At 41.7% G+C, this 27,945-nt stretch overlaps 3 protein-coding genes across 11 annotated transcripts in view; 2 read left to right on the top strand and 1 right to left on the bottom strand.

The window, feature by feature from the left end:
* LOC127351808 (SH2 domain-containing adapter protein F) overlaps window positions 1-17,693 on the top strand; it is a 93,129-nt gene extending 75,436 nt beyond the window's left edge. For 2 of the 5 annotated variants that reach the window (XM_051379749.1, XM_051379748.1), the window contains 4 exons: window positions 502-648; window positions 6,747-6,921; window positions 7,087-7,206; window positions 14,241-17,693. In XM_051379749.1, the coding sequence (XP_051235709.1) occupies window positions 502-648; window positions 6,747-6,921; window positions 7,087-7,206; window positions 14,241-14,427 (629 nt within the window). In that variant the 3' untranslated portion in view covers window positions 14,428-17,693. The remainder of the gene's footprint in view (window positions 1-501; window positions 649-6,746; window positions 6,922-7,086; window positions 7,207-14,240) is intronic. The other 3 variants (XM_051379752.1, XM_051379751.1, XM_051379750.1) reach the window with 2 other exon arrangements.
* Window positions 17,694-21,866: 4,173 nt separating this feature from the next.
* On the bottom strand, window positions 21,867-25,956 carry LOC127351811 (ubiquitin-like protein 7). Its single transcript, XM_051379757.1, is given in 12 exon segments — window positions 21,867-22,227; window positions 22,490-22,603; window positions 22,801-22,893; window positions 22,895-22,978; window positions 23,090-23,139; window positions 23,441-23,574; window positions 23,685-23,742; window positions 23,847-23,931; window positions 24,793-24,878; window positions 24,983-25,102; window positions 25,236-25,412; window positions 25,908-25,956. Coding segments are annotated over 11 exon segments (1,140 nt in total). The 5' UTR covers window positions 25,411-25,412; window positions 25,908-25,956; the 3' UTR covers window positions 21,867-22,086.
* Window positions 25,957-26,774: 818 nt separating this feature from the next.
* Window positions 26,775-27,945, top strand: part of cd276 (CD276 molecule) — a 66,825-nt gene continuing 65,654 nt past the window's right edge. For 2 of the 5 annotated variants that reach the window (XR_007880956.1, XM_051379767.1), the window contains exon 1: window positions 26,775-27,054. The gene's annotated coding sequence lies outside the window, so the exon portion shown is untranslated. The remainder of the gene's footprint in view (window positions 27,055-27,945) is intronic. The other 3 variants (XR_007880955.1, XR_007880954.1, XM_051379766.1) reach the window with 2 other exon arrangements.

Genomic DNA, 27,945 nt, shown 5'->3' with positions numbered 1-27,945 from the left:
GGTTCGATAGCATTTTATAGACTCTGAATCGGGTATGCATTTCACTTATTCAGTCTGAATCCTTCCAAATCCTTTATTGCAGTAGAGCTTTTAATGTTTGTAATGAACCTTTCACCATTAGCCCTTATTTCTTGTAGAAACCCAGGCATTTTACTTAAACTGGAACCACATCCTAAAGGGTGCTTGCTATCAGAACCCAACCCTACTTTCTGGTAAACTAACTTCACTTGTTTTTCAGTCCTGTTGTGTTCCTTTGCTTTTTCTAGTCCACAGCTACTTCTGATTCTTGGATCACAAAATAAACCAGCTCTCTACCCCAATGCTGGCATCTTCTGCTCTTATCTATTTTTCACTTACCCATTCTTCCTTTTCTCTTTTTACCTCTCTGTGTTCTGTCATTACTTCCCTTTCCTCACTCCCTTTGTCACTGTCCATTTATGCCTCTCGTTGCTGTCCTCTTTCCCTCCATCTCTCGTCTGGTGACTTGGGCAACACTTGCAGTAGAGATTAAAGTGATCAAGGACCTACCGTGGCCCCCTCCTGTCGGGCAGCTCAACACCAGCCCTCCCGTGGTGGAGGAGCTGGAGTCTCCCTCCCAGACAGCTCAGCCCTCGCCAGGACAGACAAGCTGTGACCAGCACCACCATGGTGGGTGTTGGTGTTCACATTGTCTAGCGTCATTCCCATTATTTACCCCCCCTTTCCATCTGTCAGTCCATTAATCCATCATCCATCCGTCCATTCATCCACTTCCTTCTATGTGGTTATATATCTTATCTATTGTTATCTATCTACTTGTCTATCAGATTTTATAGGGGAAATGTTTGTTCTTTATTTGAGTGGGGAAGAGTGTGTATGCCCTCACTAAATCAGCATTTAAGTGTGATGTGTTGCTACATTCCCATGTTTGTGAATGTCCTAACCATGCACACATAACTGATATAACTGACATAAAAGATTTGTTTTGCACAGAATATCACCAATAATCTTGTTAAAATGGTTTCCTATATGAACTGAAAGTATCTGCTTACACTTAACTGGTCAGTTACTGAAAGACTTCACATCTTTTAGAAGCACTGTATAAAATGAATTTAGGTATTAGCTCAGTAATGACTGCACTTTTCCATCCGGATTACATGTGGCAGAAAATCACTAATTTGGGTGCAGGTTTTAGGGCTGAAGGCTCATTAGTTTTAATTGTGCTGAACTGCCTTCTGCATGCGTAATTGCCATTTGCTGTGACCCCCATTTCCTCTTGTCAACATACTCATAACCGTCCCAGATGTCCCTCTGGCCCGCTGTTCTCTACAAGTCGTTTACATGAATTGAAAAATCAAACTCATTTGAGGCGATTTCAGCTCTTGACTCGAGTCTCTTCACCTCAGGTTTAGCCATATTTACCATCTTATCAAACACAAAGGACAAGTAATTCATCTATTTTCAACCAATAGAGCAGTTAGTTGATTTTTGAAGCCCTTCCACACAATCACACTCTGGCTGCTGTAATTACCCAGGGAAAACGACGTGTAGCAGAACTAATGCCAGGAATGGGATTTCCCCTGGCAGAGTGGGAAGACTTAGAGTGAGACCATGTAAGAGGACACCGCTGCGTGCTGCAGGCGAGGACAGGGCAAGGAGTTGATTTATGCCCATAAATCCATGGGAAAGATTCTGGTTCCCCCTGTGATGTGAGTGGGTTTAAGATTGGCGTCCAGCTGTAAAGTGATCCTCTCTCTGTCTGAGCCAGTACGGCCCCACTCTACATCCTTGGGGTCAAAGGTCACTGTGGCAGACATAGGGGGTGATGGCCTCCACGACCCCTGTGAATACAGTTACAATGCACCCTTTTGACCTCAGGGTGCAGGCAGACCCTCAATCACACCCCAAGACATTAGTCATCCGTACATACACAGGATTGCATACATACTCCAGATCAGCTCAGCCTGGGTAAAGAGCTATGGACCTGTATGTGTTTGTAAAGGCTCTTGTGGTTTGCTCTAATATAGACCAGGAAAACAATATCCATTACAGTTCAGGGAAATCTGCCATATCCGTCCAACCTCATTATCAAAATTTAAATGCAGCTTGACAGGGCAGATATTACATCTACATATAAATGGAGGGCACTTTTGTCTGAGCTTTCCGCCTTTGTTTTTTGACATTAATTAATTATCCACACTTTGAAGCATTTCTTTTACCTTCTCTTTCCTTTAATCTAAGAAAAGAAAAAACAAAACAATTAAAAGATATCAAGATTCAGCTGATACTTTGGAGGGTCGTTCCTTTGTCTTGGAAAACCTAATTAGTTGGATTTTGGGATTTATATGAAAGAAAAACGCATATTCCTAGATGGTGGAATCTCTTAAAATATATTATTAAAAGCTGTCCAACAAATCATAATTTCCCAGGTTCCCAATGCACATAATTAATATAAACATAAACGTTAGTGATTTTTAAAGCAGCCAGTTCCTAGGGTATCAGAACACGCTGAGCACTATTTTTAGTGTGCAGTGCATTCTGATGAGATGCAGACCTGTTAATCATTTCACACGTCGTAGCTGGGAAACTTAATTTTCACCTCACAGTACAGCGGTCGATGGCACACTTCGCCCCTCAGACTAGTCATCCTTTTTGATAGGAGTACCATTAGTAAATGAGAATTAATTAGCCAGCTTAATTAGAGAAATTTGCTCAGGAGTGTGTGCAGAGGGGGGGAGAGGAGTAGTCAGGTTGTTCAGAAGCCTCAGACATGCGCTTTATTTTAGCTACATTTTTGTGGTTTCCCTTACATTATGTTTTCAAACACTGGAACAGTTAACCATTTCATTTTATAATGTTTCATATTTAATCTGCTTTTTTTGTGACCACTTTAAGTCTCTCTCTCCAGGTTTTTGTGGCATTATATTGTGGTGTATTGTATCACTGTAATCATAGAAATGTCATCTTAACCTCTGTGTTTATCTGTGTCCTAGCCAATCAGCCTCCTCTGAGCTCTCTAAAGGAAGTCTGAAGGGGGCGGGTCTTTCAGCCATCAGTCACCGTCTGACTGACAGTTCAATCTGATACACAGATTCCATTTGCTGTGCTTTACAAGCAACAATACTGATAACACGCACAGATGCCCCTGCACATTTACGTACATGTCATTGTGTGTGTATGCATAGGCACGTGTGAGTGTGTGCGTGTGTGTGTTCACCCTCTCGTCTCTCTTAAGCTGCCTCTCAGGGCTTTTGTTCTCCTCCAGGCCAATCCTCTCATCAATCTCCTGTCGGTCATGTCTCAGACTGTGTTCCAGAGAATTAAAGGGGAATGACTTTGGCTCACTCCCATTGATATTCAGCCTTAAAACATAATTCTACAACAATAGTCGAGGCTAGTGTTGGTGAGATGGCAGGCAATCAAAGCAGACATGGGTCCATTCACTGTTGAGCAAATAAAAATGATAGCTTTTGTTTAGATTGGACATTCTCTCTCTCTCTTCAGGGGTAATACTTAGAACTGTGCACTCTGCCTGTGGAAAAGTCTCCGCTTTGACAGGAAAGGTTGATGAGGTGAGCTCCACTAAGAATAGCCACTCAAGCCTTTCTAGTTGGTGGAGGGAAAAAGGGTTTAATCAAGGTCAAATAAAGCACTGATTGTGTTGAATCCGGGGAAGAGTAGGAATTAGTGTGGGCACTGGGAGAACGGGGAAGATGTGAAGAGCTGAGGTCAGGCGGATAGCTGAGTGGGCAGTAGATATACTGAGAGATGGACTGTGTGGAAAAACCGAGATAGCAACATTCATTCATATGCCACACTAGCAGATAGCTTTTTCAGCCTCACGTTTAGATCACTGGTGGACTGAAAGAAAATCACATAATGTTCAAATATATATTTCTGTCTATTTTGAATATGGATATATAATGTAAATTGGTAAAGTTTAACAGTTTTGTTGCAGACATCAGTGTGTGATGAGCCTGCATTAGGACCATCAGAAACAGTGGAGATAACAGATCAAAGCTGTTACTGCTCTGTCTCTCCTTTTATTCTACCACTAGACGAGCAGACATTCCTCCACAGTCCATTTTCCACTATCTTTTTCTGTCCTTGCCAAACAAATGCACAGAGAAAAAGACAGAGAGACTTCGAGAGACAGGACTGGAGTGTGTGAGATGGAAAGATCAAAAGTAAAGGTCAGGGGGAGGAAAAAAAGAGGACGGGCCAGACATATGCAAAGAGGAAGAGAGAAATTGAAAGCAAAGGAGGGAGAGAGAGCAATTGGCTGTGTCTTCATGTTGTGATCTGTCAGCGTTGACAGGGATGAGTGGAGCAAACATGCATCTCCCCTGTCCCCTTGGTCAGTTTCCATGGAAACGCTATTTCTCACCCTTACACATATACTGTACGTTCATCCTATTTGCACTGTATTCCCAGCAGTCAGCATGTAGTTCAAATGGACTGTATGACAAAGTAGAGAACTAATAGTCTTTCATGAGGACTTCCAGGCAACACAGGGGCATTGTTTGACTGCATATAGTCAAAAATAAGCATCATACACTGAAGAAGTGAAGCTACAGTTCAAAGTCTTCCAGGGTCTGAGGTTAGACCCACAATTTACCCAGCCGTCATGCAACAGTACAATTTGGCTGTCATTGTAAGACTCAGCTGTAGCCCTATAACGAACAAAAGTGCAGAGGCCAAGATAACAACGGCAGTTGTCATTTGGAATAATCATTTCCACGAGTTTATGTTTAGGGAAACGCATCAGTGAGCTCAAGGCCAGCGAGTTCAACCTGAAGTTGAGTGGAGGTGAAGGGGAGCCCCTAGTGGTCAGAACTGGAACGGCAGCACTGTGTCTCAATATCCCTTCTTGTTGTTTCATGTTTCATCACAGGCAGTGGCTACAGAAGTACTCCTATCCTTTACTATAGTAAAAAATACTACTACAGCTCAGCTATTTAAAAATTCTCCATTACAAGCATCCAAAATGAACTTACAGAAGTGTTATCAGCAAAATGTACTTAGAGTATCAAAAGTACTTGATTTTGGGGGGAAAAGTGCACTGTGGCTAATATATATACACATATGACATTATTAATACTGATCTATTAATGTGTAAGTAGCTTCATGCTGTGACATTAAGCTAGTTTGAACTACTTTATATACAGTTAGGTAGTTTAATCTTGTGTGTAAACTAGCACACAATTTGGTGATGCTGCTAGTCCAGTCAAAGCACTACATTACTCACTTCTGATTTTTACCATTTACAATATAATGTATTGGCAGAGGAGACATGTCAACAATAATGGTAAAATATTCATGTATTGTTACATTGACAGTATCTTTTGTTTTCCCATTTAGCTCCTCTTAGAGGTGTCCACAAGCTCAATGAAATTTGTTGACATGCTGTTGTCTCATGTAGCCTAAATTGATTGATTGATACTGTCAGCCTTTCCACTCAGTCTGGTGTAGGAGCACTTGGCGAGCTCACAAGCTGTAAAGTGTAATGCAACCTCCTGACTGGAATGCAGAGTCTAGACAGACGTAGACCCATCGCCATTGACGTGTTGTGAAGATCACAGTGCCTGTCTGTCTGCACAGGGCCTGCCATGTTCAGGCCAGGAAATTAAACACTAGACGCAAGACTAGCCATTAATTCTAGTGGCTTCATACTACGTTAAACTCCTTCCATCGAAGACTCAACTTTACTGTGTTGATCTTACCTTTAAGCAGCTAACAATCTCCAGCTAAAGGTTGTCTTATAGGTGTTGCTGTTATTGCTTGAGAAGCTTGTCGGTGGCTCTAAAGATGTCTTTTCCAAAGCTAAGTGTGCTGTGACATCAATTATAGTGATGGATGACAGAGGGAAAATGGCTAAAACACACATGTGCACACAGAGAGATGCCTTCACCATCCAGTGTTTTCATCATTTTGGCCTCTGCAACTCTCTGACAGAAGTGAGAATTCACTTTCATTTGTCCTCGCGGACATTATCTTCTCTTATCATGTTAGCTTTTGTAAATAATGGCAAATGTTTTTCTGTGTGCTGATTGGCTTCGAATTCACCCGGTGACCTCCGCCTCTCATGTCATGAGCATAGGCCCCCACGCAGCATCAAACACTTCCCTGTGAGGTTGCCAAGACAGCTTATCGTGTCCACAGTGGACCGTGAGAGTTTTGAAAAGCCAGTTTAATGTTTAACATGCATTACTGCGTGTGTGTGTGCGATTGTATGTACTTGTGCATATGACTTTCCCAAGTGTGCTTGTTTTAGTGGTTTGGAGGAAGTTTGTATGCGTGTGTATTTTCGCTCACTGGTATGTGTACACAGAGTGGAAGGATTGATTTATGCCTCCTCCTCTGTGTGTACACGTCCTTCAGTTGGATGAGTTACACAAAGTGACACTGTGTGTGTGTGTGTGTGTGTGTGTGTGTGTGTGTGTGTGTGTGTGTGTGTGTGTGTGTGTGTGTGTGTGTGTGTGTGTGTGTGTGTGTGTGAAAGCACAACCTGGATTTCTTTTCTCACGCACACCTCATTGCTCTGTTCCAGTTTAGTAGATGCATTTACGCCAGAACTTTTTCAAACGTCTACCTCATGTTCAGCACGCTAGCATTTCCAAGTGACCTTAACCTCAAGTCTAGCTGAAATATACATATTGTACAGGACTGTGTTGTGTTGTGTTGTTATCAGAGATGTGAATGGTCTCACTGTTTTATATCCATCATATTCCAGAATAAAATTCTCTTTAATTTTCCTTTTATTACAGTCCAGTTTGATGGTGTTGAGAAGTCTCGAATGTCGCCGACCAAGGAGGGGAAAACCCGGCCTCTGCAGCGACACTCCAGTGGCTGTCTGGTCAACACCAAAATGACTTCACTGGACCACTGCACCTCCTCTCTCGGGGAGCGTATTGACCCCACCATGCCTCTGGAAAGCCAGTTGTAAGTCAGATCTTGTTTCTCACTGTGTTTCTTTGTTATGATTGCATTTTATGTCAAATACACCACTTTGATCTTTTTGTTCATTCTGACCCTTGTTTCATTTCCTTTGTTTTATTTTCCTTTGCTGCCTTCTTTCTCATCCCTGTTTCCTATTTTTCACTGTAGCTGGTACCACGGAGCGATCAGCCGAACAGATGCAGAGTCTCTGCTCAGGCTGTGTAAGGAGGCCAGCTATCTGGTGAGAAACAGCGAGACCAGCAAGAATGACTACTCCCTCTCCCTAAAGTAAGGACAGCCATCTCTTTTCCTAAATAACAAGGCACAAACTGTATTATCAGATACATTAATGCACATAACAGCTGGGTGAAAGAGTATTTGCAAATGCTCCCTACAATTTAGCCTGCTAAAGTGTCACAGACTTAAGAAAATGAAGTGCCCGTAAAAGTCGGCCAAGTCATTTTCTGTGTTTTTTTAACACAGAGCAAGTGTCAAGGATTATTTACAACAGGCATTCATACTGTCTGTGCACACAGACACACAGACACATACACACCAGAGACATGTAGAAACAAAGAAGTGTGGCAGCTACTCATGCCTACTGGTGAAGAACACATAGCGAACAAATTTGACATCTTGCCTACAGCGGTACTTGTATACCTGTGCCCCAATGGTCTGCTGACTCTGCCTTTTCAATATGGTAATGATTTTCACCTTCCAGACCTCTATCTCCCACCTACATCCTGCCCGTCCCTTGTCCTCCACCTCCCCCTGGTAACCCCTCTGACACCATCGGTTCCTTGATTTGCTGATGTGCCCACAACTCAGTTATGATGCCCTTCATCAGCGACCCTCTGATCCCTGCCGTGTCCAGCAGAGGGTTCAAAGCAGCCACTCTGATTGGTTTAGTCTAGTCTGACATTTGGTAGAGGTTACTTTAGCTTGAAGGCCTGCAGTGCAGTCACATCGCATTCTTTTGATGGGAACGTGCGCCTTTGGTGGGTTTGGTTTAGTGATTTTCACTACCAGGTGTAAGTACCAGGTGCCATGGCAACAGTGTCAATCATAGCCAGATATTTGTAGCACTTGTCAATGTCAACTTTGGTAAATTTTCTTAAGCTACGAGTTTTAAAATCTTAGTATCTTTGTTGACAAATGGTCTTATTTACATTTACTTCATATACAGTCCATTTTACATTTGAAGGCAGACTCAACCACATAACATTTAGAGAAATCTCTACAACTCCATGACAACCTTCAGATGAGATGAAACTATAATATGATAAGAGACACTGATTAGCCTTTGTTATTACGACAGAGCTCATCTTGCCGTAGGCTTATATATCTTGGCAGGGAAACATAATGCTTTCCACTGCTCCAATTCTCTCCATGCCACTGTGGCTGACTGCCTGTCTAACTTCCCGTCTCAGTGACTGATCATCTGCTTATGCTTGTGTGTGACTGCTTCTTTTTCTGCCTTACTGATTGACAGAATCAGCCTGACTTACTAACTGCTGGGCTGCCGACCTGCTACACTGCTTTTCTAACTGACTACAAACCAGAGAGACAAAACGCTTGTACGATTGGTTGAAAACTAGACACTGTATATTTAATTCCTTGGCGCTAAAACGGATGTTAATGTATTAATACCAGTTTAAACAGCTTTGAGGAGTAAGAATACATTATTTAAGACTGAAAAAAGAGGATACATGATCAATAGCTGTGAAGTGCAAACAAAAACCAGAATACACACTCAAACAGACATACATACACACACACACACACACACACACACACACACACACACACACACACACACACACACACACACACACACACACACACAAATACCTCATATCCCCAAAACATGATTAAGAAACCAGCTAGTGTACTGTGAATGAAAACTATAAGACAGACATATGAGATCTAAGTGGACTAGACCCATATCTCCAATGTAAAACAAAAGGCTATAGGGGGGTGTTGATATAGGGAGTGATTGTGCAGCAGGAAGTGAATCTGATGAATGCACCTCTAATAAGCACCAATTCAGTTTTGGGGCCTGAACCTTTAATGCTATTTTTTGTGAAGCTAGAGAGAATTAATCCATCCATCTCTCTATTATGGTGAAAATGAGATTACCTAATGCTGGGGGGGGGGGTTACCTCTCCAAATGAAATTCCTGATTGCTAGATTAATTGAATGAATAAAGTGAAGGGAGGAATACCAGGAGGCACTGGAAATGTGCTGAAACTTGTGTGGATTAACCTGAACCAGGCAATAATAAAATCAAGGTATTTCATCTTCAGAAAACATTGTATTTGATTAAGTGTGTGGGGAAAATGGCCATTAGTGAACCAGTTTAAAAATGTTTAAACTTCTGGTTCAGTAATGGCCTCACTAACATTCATGTAGCTGTGCTAATTCACATCCCACAGCTGTCCAGCTGACCCTCAATAATGAGCTGCACTATTAGAGCGTATGATAGGGGAGTACAATTAGTAAAAAGCATTACAACAACTACAGCAACTCAGTTGGTAAGGTAGAGGGAAGCATTAGCTTGTGATAGTTTAATGCTCATATTATTTATGCCAATTAATTCTGACCCTTCACTTGCCTCGTGCATGTTTGTCACACTGAGTAGCATAAGAAGAGAAATAATGCTGACGAGATTGTGTTAATATCGGTGTAGCAAATTTGTTTAATCTGCAGCATCGAATTGCCCGGACCAGCAGAGGTACTCTTCCCCACTATGCCAAGTGGAGGGCCGGCCTCAAGCTTTTTGGGACCCTAAGCATTATAGGATACAGGGATGCCCTAGGGGCCCTAAGCAGACACTTAGTTTGCTTTTGCCAAGAGCAACCCTCACAGTTGATACGGTTGGCATTGATGAGTATAAAAGGTAAAGTGATAGAGAAAGGTTCTCATACCAGGGGTCACATGGATAAAAAGTAATTTGTATAAAAGTATATATATTTAAGAGACTTTAAGAGATCTTAATGAGTGAGGTTTAAGCAGTTTCACATATTACCTCATTTTCCCAGAAACTGGAGATCATTTTTCACGGAGTGGCCATCAGAAAATGGAAGCTTCACAACAAATGCTTACATGTCTGCATACAGTTTGTGACCCTCTGTTCCATACAGTGACCTTTTTCTTTTAACAAACAGTTCATTACAGATCTCAGGGGAGAGGGCCACCTCTGTCCCACATCGCGGTGCACATATGAGTTTTAGGTTAGGTTCTCATATTGCCTGTCAGTTTCTGTCAGGAATGGCCAAATATAAAGATGTTAAAATAACTCACGGGCCCTATGAATTAAGGTGTCAGGCCCTACTCTAAGGAGTAATAGAAGAATAAATGTCAGCATCAAGGCAAATCAACTTAATTCCTGTACACCAATTTAAGCTGGCAGAGTTTTTAAATCTATCTTTTTCTTGGAGTGGTGACTTGTACTATATAGTAATAAGGTAGCAAACTGTTCACAACTGACTGCATTTGCTAGCTGAATGGCTGTCAGGGAAAGCACCTGCAGAAGGATAAAAAAACATTAATATGGAGACATTTTTCTTGAATCCCTGTGCTTCTGTGTGTGTAGACGGTGCTACTCCAGGTCACCAGATGTCATATCTTTTGCCTTTGGCGTCAGTCAAATCAAGCCTGGAAAACAATCAGAAGGCCGATTTAAGGGAATGACAGGTGCCCCCACACTGCGGGCAGGGTTAACTCTTGAGTTCAGTCTGCTCACACAAGCCTGTCTCCCCTGCTGCCACTGAAAATGAGTGGAAACCCAAGGTGAAGATCCTCCATGTCTGAGGTTGCTGAAAAATGTATAAGGCCATGAGGTGGCACGTATGTGTACTGCATTATTGATAAAGACAGACGTCGCTGGAACCTCCAGCCTCAAGAGTCCTCTGGCCTGACAGAAGGCATTTTCCCTTCTAACTCCAATTTTCTGTTCACCTGCCCCTCACCCCCCACCCCCCACCCACACCTTTTGCTCTCTTTTTTTCTCTCTTTGGAAACCCTTTTAGGTGTTTTAAACATATTAAACCCTTCACAAGAGCATGGTGCCATCCTGTTTCTCACCTCACGAGAGAGCCCTGCACAGCATGTTTCCTCTGGCTGAGCAGAGAAATTGTTAGTGAAAGAAGAAAATCCATCCAACAGAATCTGTTTGACGCCAGAACACAAATACTGGGGAACTAAATAGGCAATTGACAGAACAACCAAAAAGTCTGCAATTCAAGTCCTCCTTGAAAGGAAAAAAAGATCAGATTTCCTTTATGTGGCACAAATGACACACATTACTTTCCACATCACAAAAGCAATACTGAATTTGATTTTTTGAAGTCAAGTTTTTCAGTGTTCTTCCATCAACCTTTACCACCACCAACTATATCCCTTTTCCATCTGTTGTTCATTACCGAAAGGAAACAGGTAGACTCATTCAGTTTGAGCTAACATGAAATAATGGGCATGAACAGGATATCTGATGCCCAGTAATGCTTAAAAAGGTCATCGCTCCTGCCAAGGATCATTATCTTTTTGGCAGATGACTTTGCCTTTTCTGGTGCCATAGATTCATAACACTGAGAGCATCATTCATGGAGCTATCCAATATGTTGAAGGTGGAGATAAGCAGTGATTGCTGTCAGGCTATCCCTGCTCTGAGGACTACAGGGTTCAAATCAAAGTCATAAACCTCAATAAACACGACAGGAGACCTCCCCAGCGAGATTAATCCTGATTAGACAATAGAAGCCCACAAACACAGGGATATGATAACACCACAAAGGCCTGTCTTCTAAAAAAATATCCCTATATTCAGTTTTATCAACAGCCCTGCCGTATTGCTCTGTTGTCCAGGTTTCTGTCTCTGCAGGACTGTAACATGATAATCAGCTCTGAACACCGACTGGAAAATCAGTTGGGAATCTGAAAATGATGCTATTGATGTGTTTGCCTTTTTAAGTGAGGGTGTGTGTAACCTAACACCTATTTCCCTGCACTCCACATGAAGATTCATCAGATGCACTTTGCAGGGAGGATTTTTTTTTTCAAATGAGCTCTCCCAGCACCACTTGCAGAATGGTAGAGACCTGTGGCAATTTGGAATTTGTCCTGCTGTCCTCAAATCATGAAGAACTTGTTAATGACATGCTCAAATATCGAGGCCAGAGGCAGAGTAATGGAGCAGTGTGATAGTTGTGTTTACTTAGTTTTATAGCTCAGCAAGCCGGCAGCTTTTTACCTCCGCTCGCCTATCAAGAATGATGTTAGCATTCCGGTTGAGGTTTCCATCATCTGCCATACGCAGTACGTAGGATTCCAAAACTTCATAGATTGCTTTATCTGATTTTATATCAACAGTAATCACACTACAATTTAAAAAAGGAATGGTCTCATCTGTTGACAAAGTTTAATCTCACAGGAAGGAATCACCAGTTTAAATCTATTCTTATTCTTGATGGATGTCCCTAAATTGAACCCTGTACATTCTTAGCCTTTTTTCCCACTTCAGTGTTATCTCTGTGCCAGATTCTCTCTGTGCATCAGGGAGAGAACACATCTGCAGGCTTTACACATGCAATTACGAGATAAGTAAAGAATGGACTTGCCTTGCGTCTAAGGTGCCTAAAGCCCAGTTCTTGCTCCTGTTCAGCACAGATAATGTGCACATCCACACATACGTGCATATATTTACACTGGGAATACGTTCAACAACCTCAAGAATATGTATTTTGTTCATTTTAGTTGCTTCATTTGTCTGCCTAACTATTCTTGAACCCATATAATAATCAGTAATAGAAACAAATATATACAGAATAGAGGAGCATGGCATTTATTAAAGGTTGTAAACCTCATCAGCACTCTTGACCACTCTGTTTTCACTGTATCTGTCTCTGTCAGAATGACAACCCAGTTTGTTGATTCATAAATAATATCTCTTCTATTTGTACACACTTATCCTGCATGTGCGCAGTCCTCATGAGAGTCCTGTTCAACACCATCTTTGACATAAACAGAATGCATAGTGCAGATAACACTAACTGGTCCCATGAGTTAATGCAGTATCATGCTTACCCGATGTGTATGGCTGCTTATCACATAAAGGGTTAGTGAGAAATGGTAATCTTTAAGGTTTTGTCTCCCCTTTTTCTTCCAGTGTAATGGAAAACTTCTGCTCTTATCTGGCATTTCAGCCACAGGAGTTACATTTTAGATTAGGGAAATATAATAACACATGATATAAAGTAGAATAGTTTGGAGTTGGTGAGCTGGAAAGCACTAGTGCACATTATATTGATGACAGGCCATAATGTCCACTTGGAGCAAGTGAATGCATACTGTTTGAGCCTAAAGCAATCATAACTTGCTCAAAGCATTAGCTGCTGATTGAAAAAGCTATTATGCTAATGTATTTGAGACAAATTATCAAAACAGTATATTTACAGCAGCATATAGGGACCATTAGTTTTGTATCAATTCCTTGCTAAAGCCTACTGTTGCATCACTTAAGTCCAAAATAGTCATTTTCTATTTTAAAGAACAAGATTACTGGCAAGCTGTAAAATGTATTGATCGAAGGCTCCTAGGAACACGCAAGGAGCTTTTAATTTGCTGTGCACTTATTGCTGTAGCTTAAGTGATTTATCCTGGGGGTTCATTAGCCTCATCCTTATGCTCTGCATGTGAAACCCAGCACCTTAAGCAAACTGCCTTTTAGTCTCCTCCCCAGACAGCTCCAAAGTTATCAGAGGTAATCCAGCTTTCAGAACATTGTCACGTACTGTAGGGAGCAACTGCTGGAGGAGTAAATGAGGAAGGGGCTGTCAAGAAGGGACAATCTGTTGAGTTTCCATATATTCAGGCTTCTAAAATTCTTTTCTCTATAAATTAGTTTTTATTCATGCCAGTGACATGGCTCTAGGTACAGCAGTACGTTGGTCCACAATATGACCATATGGTGACATGGTTAACACTGTACCTGCTAAACAATTTTTTGCATAGTCATTGTGAGTGTGTTATCATGCTGACAATGGATGTTTTGTAAGAACTGGATCGGAAGATGGCGCCCATTCATTTGAATTAAAATTACAAGGAGAACAAAAGCCAATAAGAGTTAATAAGAGCCCGTTCTCATTCCCAGGTTCGCGAGCGACAGACACGAGCAGTGTTCAAGTAGTTGTTGTCATCAACACCGCCAGATTCCACTAAATCCTACATGCTGGACCTTTAACACAAACTATCTGTTTTCATGCTATTAAAGGGAACTAACGAAATGTTTTCTGTCCCTCTCTTTTGTCTTCTTCTGTCCCCAGGAGCAGCCAGGGCTTCATGCACATGAAGCTGTCGCGGACTAAGGAGAACAAGTACATCCTGGGCCAGAACAGCTGCCCTTTTGACAGCGTGCCTGAGATCATCCATTTCTACTCCAGCCGCAAGCTGCCCATCAAGGGTGCCGAACACATGTCCCTGCTCTACCCTGTAGCCATCAGGACACTATAGTGCTCTGGGTCACCTGCAGGCGATGGCCCCTGCAGTACTCACTGGGCCACCCTGTGGCTCCACGCTTCCTGTCCTCTCTGGACAGAGCCCAGTCGGCTCATGGGAAGATGAACAGTGGCATCCCAAAACTGCTGATCCTGACTCACCTCACTGGCTGACAGATTCCAGACCTGCTTTGAAGGCCTACTGCATACTATCTTATACATAGTGACTCAATGTCGCAGAAGTCTTTATTATTTTATTTTATTTTATTTATGACACCCACTTCATTACATCGCAGACTGATTCTCTGATGAATATTATTTCAGTTATTCTTGAGCTGATTTCCCTTAGCACTTAACACTCAAAGAAAAAGAAAGGTACAACATTGTAACATTTATCACTGGGGTGTACCTTTTCTCATAAAATGTTGTACCTTTTTCCTAAGAGTGCACATCATGAAAATTGTGTATGAACAACTGTTGCTCATTTGGTTAGGCTCTGTTGATACTGTAATTGTTTGTGAGGGGACTTGAAGATTGTAAGAGCTGTGTAAGGGAAGCGACATTTATGAGGCACGTTGAGGGATAGTGTCCACATGGGCCCCATACAGTGGCCAGGATATTGAATAAACTAGCCTTGTATGAATGGTGTGTCCCCAGCTGCGCGGAAATAACAGGCCTGTGAACAGTGCAGACTGATCTCTCTATCTTGTCATAGCTCATGCTGTCTGCTATCCATCACTGAGTGGGTGTATCACACCAATGACAGTCTAAGCACCATTGTGGTGTGACTGGCAGGAAAGCATGATGGATGGGTCAACCCATCTGACATAGTACAATTGGCTGAGGCTGGAGACCAGAGCCTGTCCAAATGGACCAAATTAGCCCCGCTACCCCTGCTTAGGATGGCTTTGCATCGGGAGAATGAAATATGCCTGCATTGTCTACCTCAGAAAATCAATTTCATTCGCCCATCTGCAGATCAATAGGTACAATGGGATTGCAGACATCGATCTGCCTTCCCTCCGACATTCCCAATTCCCCTTAAAAATTGCGTCATTGGTTTTTAGGAATATGTTTTTTAAATATGGTTAATCCAAGATTTCTTTTTTTATGAAAACACAAGCAGATTTTCCAGATCAGCAATTGTATGTATAGTCACTAATATGATACAGTGTGATGTCAGTAACAAATGTTTGGTTAATGCCTTATAATGCATGGGTCAAATCAGTCCGCTAGATCAGCTGATTTCCAATTCCGCTTTTAACGATTGTTCTGTGACTGTAATTTATTCTGGGGTAATTATTACTGATGTGTTACTCCTTTGTGATGGCCCGTCGGCCCCCTCGCTCTCATTGTTCTGTGCCGATGTGATCGTGTTTTTTGGAACTACTTCAGCCTCTTTTACTGTGGTGCTTTTGCAATTTTTGTTGTTTCAAGTTCTGCTAAATGCACGTTTGCCTCGGTGGCCTGACTCTGGGACACGAGTCAAGGCGTCTCCTGACCAACGGGATTGTCAAGCCTGGTGTGAGAGACGATCGCATATTCCCACCCCTGCCCCGGACCAATCACTGCGCAGCCTGTTTCAACTGGATAAACACCTACCTTGAACCTGTCATACTTCTACTTTGCATTCAAATCTCTCTGTCATCTACCCTTTACTACCAGATATGCATATATGTGTGAGTGTGAGTGAGTATATATGTGTATGAGAAGGTGTGTGCTGACTGTGTGTTTTTTTTTTTTTTTTTTTTTTTTTTTTACCCTGCTGGTACAAACTGGTGACAGCCCTTGCTTGAACCTCTTTGGTTGTCAGCAGCTTTTTTTTTTTCTCCCCTGAAGTCAAGAAACCAGAATTCAGCCTTATGACTCACTAATTTTCATTTCTTTATTTAACCACATTTGATTTTAGCAACTCATAGTAGTGACAAGTCTGCCTCGGGCCTGCTCTCTGCTGTTTATTGTAACAAACCCAATAATATTTCAGCCCACAGCGTGTAATATTGCTGACCAAGTTTTTTGGCAGCAGTATCCACGCCATGAACTGGCACCAATGAGAGTGCCTAATGCTTGTGTGAGCTAACTGCCTCTTCTGAAGAAACGTTGTCACTCTTATGCGTCGCAAAAATCTGTGGTTTAACGGGAAAATCCAAGTAAAAATGGAAATTTTGGGGGGTGGGGGCATTGGTCCAAGCTGAAAATGACTGACATTAGAAATAAGAAACTGACTTGAGTGAGCATCACCACTATATATACAAAGTCAAATACATTTTGGCTTTGACTATATCTCCACTGTGTGCTATGCAACTATGAACTGCAGTCATTGAAGGGGAAATGATTGTGTGCCTCCACCAAATGCTTCTAACAAATGTGATGGTACAAAATATCCACCAGGAAGAGATTTAATCAGCAGAACGACCTGATTAGTAAATAGAATAGTTTGCAGAAAGTGGGACGTATACAGACGTTTATTTTGTTGGTCCGGGAAGTGAGCTGACAGAAGTCGCTGTCATCAGATAAGTATGTCATATGAGGGTGTCTGTACGTGATAAGGCAACCTCTGCAGCTTTATTAAGGAATAGCATGTTGTCGAAGTGGACCTATGTAGTTCCTTTAGAGAAGATAGCCTAAGAAGAAATGCAAATTTAATAAACTATATGTATGATGTATCTTTTATGTTCCGAATGTTCCCTGTTTAAGAGATCAAATATTGACAGTAGAGGCTCTTTATTAAGTTACTGCTGCTGATGAGTATTACTGTACTACAGGAAAGAGCCTGCATATGATGGCCGGACTGCCTGGAGAGAGGCCTTAGCTTTGGAGAAAGGGAAAATGGAAATAAGGGGGAGACACAGGGGAGGGTGTTCTGATGGGGTGAGGGATTTGCTGCAATCAGCAGACACGCTCTCCACATTTGTATATTTCTATTATGAAAACCTGAAAGAGCCCTTCTCTTCCCTCAGAAGTGTCTTAAAGCGCGCGCGTGTGTGTGTGTACACACAATTGTGCATGCATGAAACAGTGTTTGTGTGGGTGTGTGTGCGTGTGTGTACTGGTGTAAACAACCATCAGCCATTGACTTGCCCTGTGTGTATCTTGTGTATCACTTTACCGTGGTAAAGTGGCATGTATGAGTTTCCTTTGTATTTTCGTGCCACGTATGTATGCACTACTATAACATATCTCTGTACAGTCCCTCATGGCCAAATGTATATACTGAATGTATTGTATGGGGACATAGAGGCATCAAGGTTCAAAATAAATAAAATTGGGTTTATGAGTTAATGTATGATTTAATGTTTCAATGAAATTTCTTCTGTTGTGTTTTTTTGTGGACACACTACATTAAAGCAAACATAATTATTTAGCAAGAGAAAAGCTCCTTCCTGTATCTTCACCATCGCCTGTTACCATGGTGAAGCCCTTCGATAAATAGTGAAGAGCAACCATTGTTTGAGTCAAGGACAGAATGCTGCAGCTATTATCAGGCCAGTACTCCAGCACTTGTTCTCCTCTATTGATCCACTTTGTTGCACAGTCCTGTAATATATATTTTTTTCACTCTGTTGTTCATCCCAGTAACGTTTGCTTCATGTGCATCTGTCAGAGGCTTGCTAGTCCATATTACAGTTAGCTTCCCTGCTTCCAGTAATCACACCTCTGGCCTCTTTGATCATAAAGTTTATTGCAGCATTTTATGCATGTAGGCTATTTCTGTCTGCGCTATAAATTCAATGAAGTGTAAAACATATGATTCTTGGTATTTGAAGAGAGTCTTTGCCTCAAGTAACAGATTTAGAGGGCAGATCTGAGCCAAGAGGAGACAGAAAAGTAGTTTTGATATAAAATGGTAATGCTTTATTTTATGGGTCTGTTTTAAGGGTCAAGTTTCCTTGAAGAATCCTGTATTTAGGTGCTAACAATGGGAAAATAAACTAAACTCCTTCAAAAAATGCTTGCCTGTAACCAAAATAAACATTTTTGTATAGATGACAAAAGGAGGGTTATACTACCAGTTATTCTGAATTAAGTAACTGGATGTAACTGAACTCTCTATTTCCCCTATAATAAGTACTGATTTACATTGCTGTATATTGCTATATATAAATAGCAAATCCATGTTTTATGGATGCTTTCCTACAACAACAGCAACATATCTAGTTGTTTTTTATGCTTCTCTAGTATTTTGTACAGTATAAAATCAGTTTTCAATATAAGCTCTTTGCACTGCATTCATTTCTGTGATTGTGGATACTTTCCAGCCAGACACATACTCACATGTTATCACACCCCCTGTGGTGCCACTGCTACATGTAAATGAAACTGTTCAGTGCTGTTGAAATCCCTTACTTTAAAAACCTTTCCAGAACTGTTGCATTGTGACAGCAAAAATTGTTTTCACACAGCACATTTTTGCCCCCAAAAACCCAAAAATCTGGCATTCAGGGAGAGCACAGGCAGGGGGTTGATGAAAGGAAACCTAGACCATTCACAACCTCTCGAGTCGTTTGATAGTAGGCAGAATCTGTAATGCACACACCTCAAGTTTGGCTTGTGCAGTAATTGACGGCCAGATAGTGAGGGCTTTGTATATGAGGCTGTGGGAGAGACAATATTTTTATGATATCATGGTGAGTAAAATTATAGACATTACTGTGTCATTTTGTTTCTTTTTTGGACACTTTTCACCGGAAATGACTGTAAAATTCTTTATAAGAAATGCAAAAAAACATACTAGAGATTTAGTAAAACATTGTTCAATAACAACACTGGCTACACACATGCTTCTGCACTGCATTACTTATTTCAAATGTTATATTAGATGTAGTTGTAGCTGATCTCAGTCAAATCCACAACTTCAGACAAAACGAGGAGAGAAGCTATTATAAGTTTCCTCCCAGGGGTTTGTGCATGATCTTTGCCTCTCCCTCTGCTGCAGCTCTGTTCTCCTCCAGAGGAGCTCCATCAGGGGTTAAAGCACCTGGGATAAAATGCATCAAAGAAGCTTTTGTGGACAAAAAGAGTGCTGGAAAAAGGAAGAGAGGAAGAATAAAAGCATGGCTTGAAAGCAATGAATGGGCCACAAGGGGATAAAATGGCCTTGTGTCCATCAGGACCCCATTTCATATTCCGCTCAGTCACGCCCGGCAGAAAGCAATCTCAGGTAACAGACCATATGTTAATAACACGTGGGTTGCCTCCTTTCAGAAAGACAAAGCGGACTGAGGGCATTATGCCAACTCTATCCTTTCCTCCTCCTCTGGCACGTCGGAGGATTTCATCTGGAGAGAATAGTGTCGGTATTGTTCTACTTGTCTGTGAGGGCTTGATTAGAGGAGCTTTTACACCATTTCAAAAGGTCTGGCATTGATGATTTCTATTGGCTTAACATATTGCCTGTAATGACATGGTGCAAAACCTTGCTCATTACCTGAATCCCAGGTCACTGTGGGAGTAATTGGGCAGATTTGTGCCAGCTTCAAAGCTCCAGGCTTGATTCATTAGCAAGGAATCTTTCTACATGTTAAAGCCATTTCCTGTTCCTGCTCAGAAGTGCACCGATATGCCTCCACCACACGTCACTGCGGTAACAGCTGAAAGTTAAAAAGAGCACACGGAGAAAATCTAACAAACTCTTACGGGTTGGAGTGCAGTGTAGGCACTCTCTGATGGCTGTAGCAAAGCCCAATGAACAGCGTCTATATTGATTTAAGTGCCAGAATAGACAGATAGATAAAAAATAACAGCTTGCTTTCTATGATTTCTGCTCCCTCTGAGAACTTCAAAGTTGGTGGTTCACTTGTGATGGTGAGTGCCACCAGCGGGTACAATACAGCCCCCTATTAAAAAGAAGAAAAAACCCTTAAGATTCACCTCTCTCTCATGTAGGGCCTGCTGCCATGACAACATCGCCTTTATTCCTAGAAACTTAAGTGAAATAAATACACTCTTTTAGATGTTTTTGGACTAGCCGGGCCTTATAGGTCTTACGTCAGATGCGATGTAAGAGTCAAATAATATCTATCGGTTCATATAGTGAGGTGTAATTTCAGCTCTGTTTTGACATAAGGTTGTATATAGAGGATTTAATATCAGGCAGGGTCCTTAGAGATTACCTACAGTCAATACTATTCTCACAGCTGACAACAAAGGGGACCTAAATGTGGTGTAATAACAGCTTCTCTGTACCATATGTATGGCAGCATTTCACACACCATCGAGTGTCTCCATGACAACTTCACATGATTTCACACAATAAATTGCTGAAAGTATCAGGGAAGGTGCAGTCTAATTCATAAAAACAGTAAACAGACACAATGCACTAGAGCTTGCTGCAACACTTACTATACTTTACAGCTTACTAGCAACAGAAGTACATAAGAACCACATGTCTTACTGGAAATCAATGCAGAAATACTGTACAATCCTCCTGCTTGGTTTATTCCACTATTTCAAGGCAAGGACAGCCGTCTCCTTTCTTAATTTGCTAGAAAGCCGATGACTTTTATTCACTATTGTTTTGTTGAAGCTTTGACACTCTTTCCTTCAGCACAGTGGAAATGCTTTATTTTTAAAACACCCTTGGAGGCAGTTGGAGGTGGAAATTGCCCGCAGGTGTGCATGCATATAAAATGGTAATGGGGACAGACGGACACAAAGCGCTGTTTGGGTGCCGCGCTCATGAAAGGGCAATCCACTGATTGAGCTGTCACATTCACAGATGCAGTAATAAAATTAAGCAGGGCAATTACTGTAGATGGAGAACGGTAGGTAGCGGAGGGGGGCACGCAATATGTCCTCCCCTAAAATACCCTGATGGGAGACAACGAGACAAAGCAAATGTAGCCCTCTGTAATAAGGCTGGGGGAGAAAAAGGGGGGGGCTCAGCTAATGGTAACAATGCTCACAAGCACAGAAACATCTCAGCGGTTGTTAATAAAGCTATCACCTTATCTGTGCAACTTCCTTTTTTTCCCTCTTACCGTCTCAGCATATTGCCTTCTTTGACAAATGAAAGCCCACAACTACAATGAAAACAACCATTTCTCAAACACTGTTCAACAGAGGGCAGATCAAGAACATGATTTAAATTTGGGAGAGGAAGAAAGCAAATAAGCAGCATGTCTGCTAGTATGGCAATCAGTCATGGCTGGATAGAAATAAACTACTGCATTGCCATCTAGTGTACAAATATGGGAATTACACTGGCTGGAGTAGACAATGTAGTGTGGTGTTTGCGGCACATTTTAATACTCCGACCCAGTACTTACATGATTACATACGCTTGTACGATTAAGAAGCAAACAAATAGGAAAAATGAAATCCGAGCAGGCTCCGGGTGACCTTATAATACACCAGCATCCAATAGAGAACTTAGACTGACTAGACCAATGCTATACATTTATGGTCAATGTCACCTATTAAATAACAGGAAGATAGGCTCAGGAGCTGATGAGGTAAGCATGATTCAGTTTATTTAAACTGTAAGTCTAGTCACATCAATAAGAAAAGGATGACCTTTGTGGAGCTCAGTTGAAATTGTACTCCATGTAAATAGGGGGTAAACATGTAAGAAAAAAAATCTGTATGCTGTCTAAAGACATAATTTATAATTTCTGGGTAGCGAGTTCTTTCCAGCTCTCTCCGCTATAAAAGCCTTTGTCCGTGGGGTATAGACTCAGAGTCCTGGGCCTCCAGCAAATATGAGCTCCAGGGCAGCCTGGATGTCACCATCTGTGGCCTGCAGCGCCCTCAGCATCAGCTCCTCATCCTGGATCCCCATGTCTCTGAGCTGCTGCATCTGGGACTGCCAGCGGCCCTGCCAAAACAAAAACACATTCGCTGAATAACTCTTTTGACCAAAGACCAACCAACGACACCACAGTCTAAAGGACCAATCATTTTTAGCTCTGCATAAACAACTTTACAGCTGCAGTATAGGGTGTAACACTGATACCACACAAATACAAATCATCTACCAGTAAGGATAGACAGTTACTATTTAGATACTATTCTATCACAGTACATTTCCTCACGTGGACTGAATATGTGGGATTTAGTCGATGAGTTTATAGCCTCACCTGTAGAGCGGACATGTTGGAGGCTTGCAGAGCTTGCTGTAGAGCCTGGCTGAAGAGATCGTTACTGACTGGGGTCCCTGCTGACATTGGGGCTACACTACTGGAGGGGTCAGCCTAAATCAAAGACAGAATGAAAGAATAAAAAGAGATAAATACATAGATAGATACATTTAAAAAAAAAGATATAAATACATTTAAGCATTCATCTGCAGTAATGTAGCCAGGTGTCGTGGCAGATATTATGTTTTTAATACATATAAATGTCAGAAAAAAATTCTGATTATCTTTTTCCAGATATAAACAAATCTCACCTGGCTTGAAGTTGTTGGGGTGACCGCACTGCTGTCAGGAGTGCTGGCAAGGGCCAAAGCCGTTGCAAGCTCGCTCTGCGTTATTGGTCGGGGGGCCCGTTGCTCCGCTGTGGCTCAGGGACACTGGACGCATTCCTGCTGAGCCTCCTGCTCTGTTGGAGGGACCTGCTGGGCTCCCCTGTTACACACATTTAGACACACAGAAAGACATTAAGCCCCCCCCAAGCATCATCGATTTTCCTTTTTACGCGATAATATCTGATGTTGAGTATCAAGCAGAGTGACTCACGGACTGGAAATCTTCGTCATCGTCAGACATGCCCTCAAACATAAAGCCTCCTGCCAGATAAAAAGAAATATTTGTGCATTTATATCGAGAACGCAACTACATCTGATTAATAAAAATCAAATCAAAAACAAGATTAGAAAGGAAAGACGAAAACAAGATGTAAACAACAATGTCTGTGAAACAATTTACAGTATATAAAAGATTGTCTTTGAAAACTACTTTTATGTTATGACTCAGTTCAATGGTTTTAATATCTTGAGCTTGGCATTGGCAATTCTTTCTAACTGTTAGCGATCCGCTCTTGCTTGCCGAACATTCCGCCTGGTTTACTGCGCCATCTTTCCTGCTCACCTGGCATATCGCTGTAAGAACTGGCGGAGACGTTGCGAGAAGAGCTGGCACTGGACTGCGCGGGCATGCTGCCTGCCACAGAATGCAGGACCAGGATGATGGCATTGACGAGGGCTGGGTGTGAATTCATCAACCTATGAAACAGACCCAAAAAAGCACATTTAAATCCCCTTCCACTTGTGTGTCTGTACTGTACTCACTTCATATCATACCACAGCCAATAACGAAGAAACCCCACACTCACACATCCAGCATGTTAGGGTCTGTGAACTGCACGAAGAGATCTTTGTCTTGGAGCACCCCTGAACAGGTAAACAGGGTGTTAGTAGACATCAGTTACTATTTGCAGATGTGCATGGTGCAATGAGATGGCTTAACAGTATTTATTCAACTCAGCATGTCTTACCTAGAGCAACTGGGTCTGACCTGAGCCCTGGTGTTGCCACTATGATCTGATCCAGAGACTCTTTATTTGTCAGCATTTTATATACCTGTGTGGGGAAAAGACAGTAAGTCCTGTTTGTATAGGCGTTATCTACAGATCCTTTGGATAGAGACATACCAACTTGTGAGACAAAAATTAGCAGCAACCAATGGGACCACTTGACAAAAACATTTTAAATCAAATTATAGCTCCCAAACAATGTTTTAACCATCAGCTACGGAACAAATCTCTGGTGTACCCCATATAACCCACTGTTGATTCTGCTCTCTCTTTGCAAAATAAATTTTTTCCAGGACAGATCAGAATACACTATAGATGCTGCAGTCTATTGACTATGTGTTGTGATTTAAAAGGTTTGTCAACTGACCCCATCTGCTGCTCACACGTATCCCCATACACATCTGTGCCAATATTGGTAGATACATATCAATACAAGTGAGTAGCTCACAGTTTATGCCCATTCCTGTCTGAACTATCCTTTTATCACTCAAGCCAACATGCTTGTGTTCTAATAGCGATTGTGCCTGTATACCATGGAAAGGTGCCAGCCTAAAATATCTAAACCTGTTCCTGTTGAGGATAATCTTTAATTTGTAGTTGGCCAGGGTCCTGTTCACACATCATTCAGGTGAAGGATGTGTGTGTGTGTGTGTGTGTGTGTGTGTGTGTGGGAAAGTTAGTATAGTAAAAACACCCTAATGCACTCCTGTTTTCCAAAACCTACTTATATTTTACTGCAATTTACCACCTCTGTCAAATAACACCATGTCCCCCATCTACCCTCTTCTCTTGTTTAATTGCCAAGTGCAAAAAACTGTTTTCCTACAGATATAATAATCGAATTCAAAGAGGAGTGGGGTGTCACCATGAGCAGTACTGTGTTTGCCACTGTATGTGTGTGACTCACTGAGTCTCTGTAGGCTGAGTTGAGAGAGTGAAGAGCAGCATGAAAAACCCTGAACTCCCTGGCTGCAGTTGCTCTGTTCACAGGCTCTACAGAAGAGAAAAAGAACACACACGTTCAGATTCAGACTTTCAGTTTCGCTTACAGTACAGCTTAAGCAGGATTTCAATGCTGACATGACAAACACACAGACCTGGACTGCTCTCTGGCTCTGGCCATGTCTTTTTGACGATGTGTAAGGTGGATCCCGGTTGAATCCCACAGGCATCCAGTGTTAGGTCATCCTTAAGTTTCCGCCCACAGTGGACCAGCTCTGATAGGAAGCAGAGACACATAGCTTTGATACAGATCAGACAGTATACACAATGCTTCTGCCAGTAGCACACACAAACACTGAATCTTATTCACATCATTTATTATGTTCAAACACCACAGCGGTAACAGACCTATGAGTTCAGGGTCTGGGACGGAGTCTGCGAGCTGTGCTGCAACAAGTTGTTTTAGAGTAGCGACTCTGTATCCTCCAGGTGAAACATCCCCTGGCATCATCTCTGGGAAGTGGAAGATGGATTTGGGTTGATCCACCAGCTTCAAAGACAGCTGCCAGTCTGAAGACGCCATCTCTACCTTATAAACAAACACAGACACTTTGGACGGTAACTACACAAGCTGGATTTGATTAGTCATTGCTGGTGTGAGCCTGAGGTTCTAACCTAAAAGGAAAATGATATCATGATTTCATTACCGCTATGCTTTCATTCAGAGAGAAGTCAGAGAAAATAAGGACACTCTTTTCAGTACCACTTCCTCACTTACATAGATTAAAGGTTAGACGAATAACACAGTTGTTTTTTTAGAGGAGGGAATCGTGACGAAGCTCAGTATTATCTTCATATGAATCTTTTTGCAGGTATAAACGTGAAAAAGTTATGTTAGCAAACCTGCTAAACCCCGGTTAGCTGCTTATCGTATTAAAAAGCGTAGTGATTCACTCAGTAAATGTGAGCTATTCGTATAACAGAACTGCTTCTAGCACAATTACTTGATAACGTCAAAATAAATATCATTTAGAAAGGCCAGGACAGTTGTATTCTCTGTGATAAATACCGCACACTCACCATCTTTTTGTTGACACTCGGCTCACTTCCTGGTTTCAGTCACGTGGTCTACGTGACGTTTACTTCCACCGGTCCAAACAAAGGAGTTTTTACTTCTCTGTATTTTTAACTGTTCACAATCACACACACATATCTCAACACAAACATTTTTTTTTAACTAAAATTAACAATCTAAAGCAAAAGCCTTACATTATAGATGTCTAAAGCACTACATTGTGCCCATACACCTATTTTGTTTTAGGAGTAAAATATCTATTTTTCATGTGCTGCACACCAAAGGTTCCCAATTGATTTTCCTTCTGCATATTTTCCAGAGCTGTCATGTCTTGGGCAAATGTGATTCCAGGCAACAGTTTCACGGTCTGCGTGTCTCATTTTAGGCCACATCGATCTCCAGTCTAACTAAAAGTATAATTATGAGGCGAATCTGGTGTTTGGAGTATAGACGAGTATAGACTATATGGCTAAAGAGCACAAATGTATGCCAATAGCAGATAATACCACAATTTAAAAAAGTTATAAAATATTCAACAATCTGTCCAAGATTGAATTAATCAAACAACTGCATTAATTACCACAAATATCCTTACATACATACATAGTGGGCACGGTAATGTAATGTAGTTACATCTGCTTCACATGTACTGCATATGCTGCAGTGATACGTTCAATGTCCGTAAGATAAGTCAAAACTACTTCTGCGGTAGGCTATAACAATGAAAAAGTAATTTCGGGTGGGCAGTATGGGGCAGTATGAATGAAAACATACATGTATTATACAGTCTATGGCAATAAAACGAAGTGGATACCGGTGTGTTCACAAATGGTTAATCTGGGGTCGGGACTCTCGAGACTCTTTCCCCCCTCGGTATGACATCACTGCTGGACAAAGCAGCAAGGAGTGGTTTCTGTGAAGAGAAGCGCCCCAAATCAATGGCTCATACCCATACACTCTGAAAAATCCCCCCTACAGCTTTATCCACCGTCAAAAACAAAAGTGTGTGTGCGTCGGCAGCGGTTCTACTTGTGCTTTTTTTCAACAGGAATGAACTACTCTGGAAAATAACATCGGCTGTGCTGCTGGTCAGAGAAGAGAGTCGCCGCCGCTGGATGGTGGCTGCTTTTTAACTTTCGCCTTCCTAACATGGTAAGCCCTGAGACACTGTGTTTAAGAGCAGAGCTAACAGAGCGCCTATCCCATGTAAGCTAATGGAGAAAGATAACTGTTTCAACTTTTCATTTGTAAAGACGAGCAACAGCTGGCGGGGAGCAGCAGAACCCCATGAACCCGGGGCAGGGGGAACTGGTTCACACAGTTGGCTCTGTTCACTGGCAATGCTTGCTCTTCTTTTCTTTTTTCTTTCTTCTTTTTTTTAAAAATAGTTTTAAAGCAAGACAGATGCGTGCTAAGCTAATAGCCTACAGTATACAGTTTCACAGATTGAACTAATGCCATTTATGAATGAAAAGGACTGCGCCCCCATTTGAGAAAAAGGCAACACTGCATCTCTGCATAACTTCCATAACTCAAAATGGGGTCTTACAAGTAACAGTTACGTGTTTATATTTACTGGGAGGGGTGTACTTTATCCCCAGCCTGTCATTGAGATCCTTTGTCAGTCGGTTGTTTTTAAAATACATCCTTATCCAGTGCATACGTTCCACCCATACAACTATTTGTGGGTGCATAGTAGTCTACATAGTATATATATGTATGTATGTGTATGTATGGACATAACTTAAGACTTGTTTTTAATTGTATTGTTTCTTTTCTCTCTCTCTGTCTGATTTGTAGATGGGATGAACTGTGTCAGGGTGGGTTAGGTCATTGTGGTTCCCAAGAAGGGCTCACAGAATAAACCTGAGGGATCAATACAGGATAAACAAGATAGAAAAATGGTAGAAAACAAAATTCCCTCTGCACTGAACTATAATTATTTATTCAGACTTTCTTTTAATCTTTGCTTCTTTTTTTTTTCTTGCAAAGTGTTTTACTCTAAAAGTGATTCAGATACGCCAAAGAAAAAAGAGAATCACT

Source organism: Dicentrarchus labrax, unplaced genomic scaffold (assembly GCF_905237075.1).
Source record: "Dicentrarchus labrax unplaced genomic scaffold, dlabrax2021, whole genome shotgun sequence".
Classification (NCBI taxonomy): Eukaryota; Metazoa; Chordata; class Actinopteri; family Moronidae; genus Dicentrarchus; species Dicentrarchus labrax.
The sequence above is the reverse complement of the archived record's forward strand: the minus strand, read 5'-3'. Positions and strand labels throughout refer to the sequence as shown.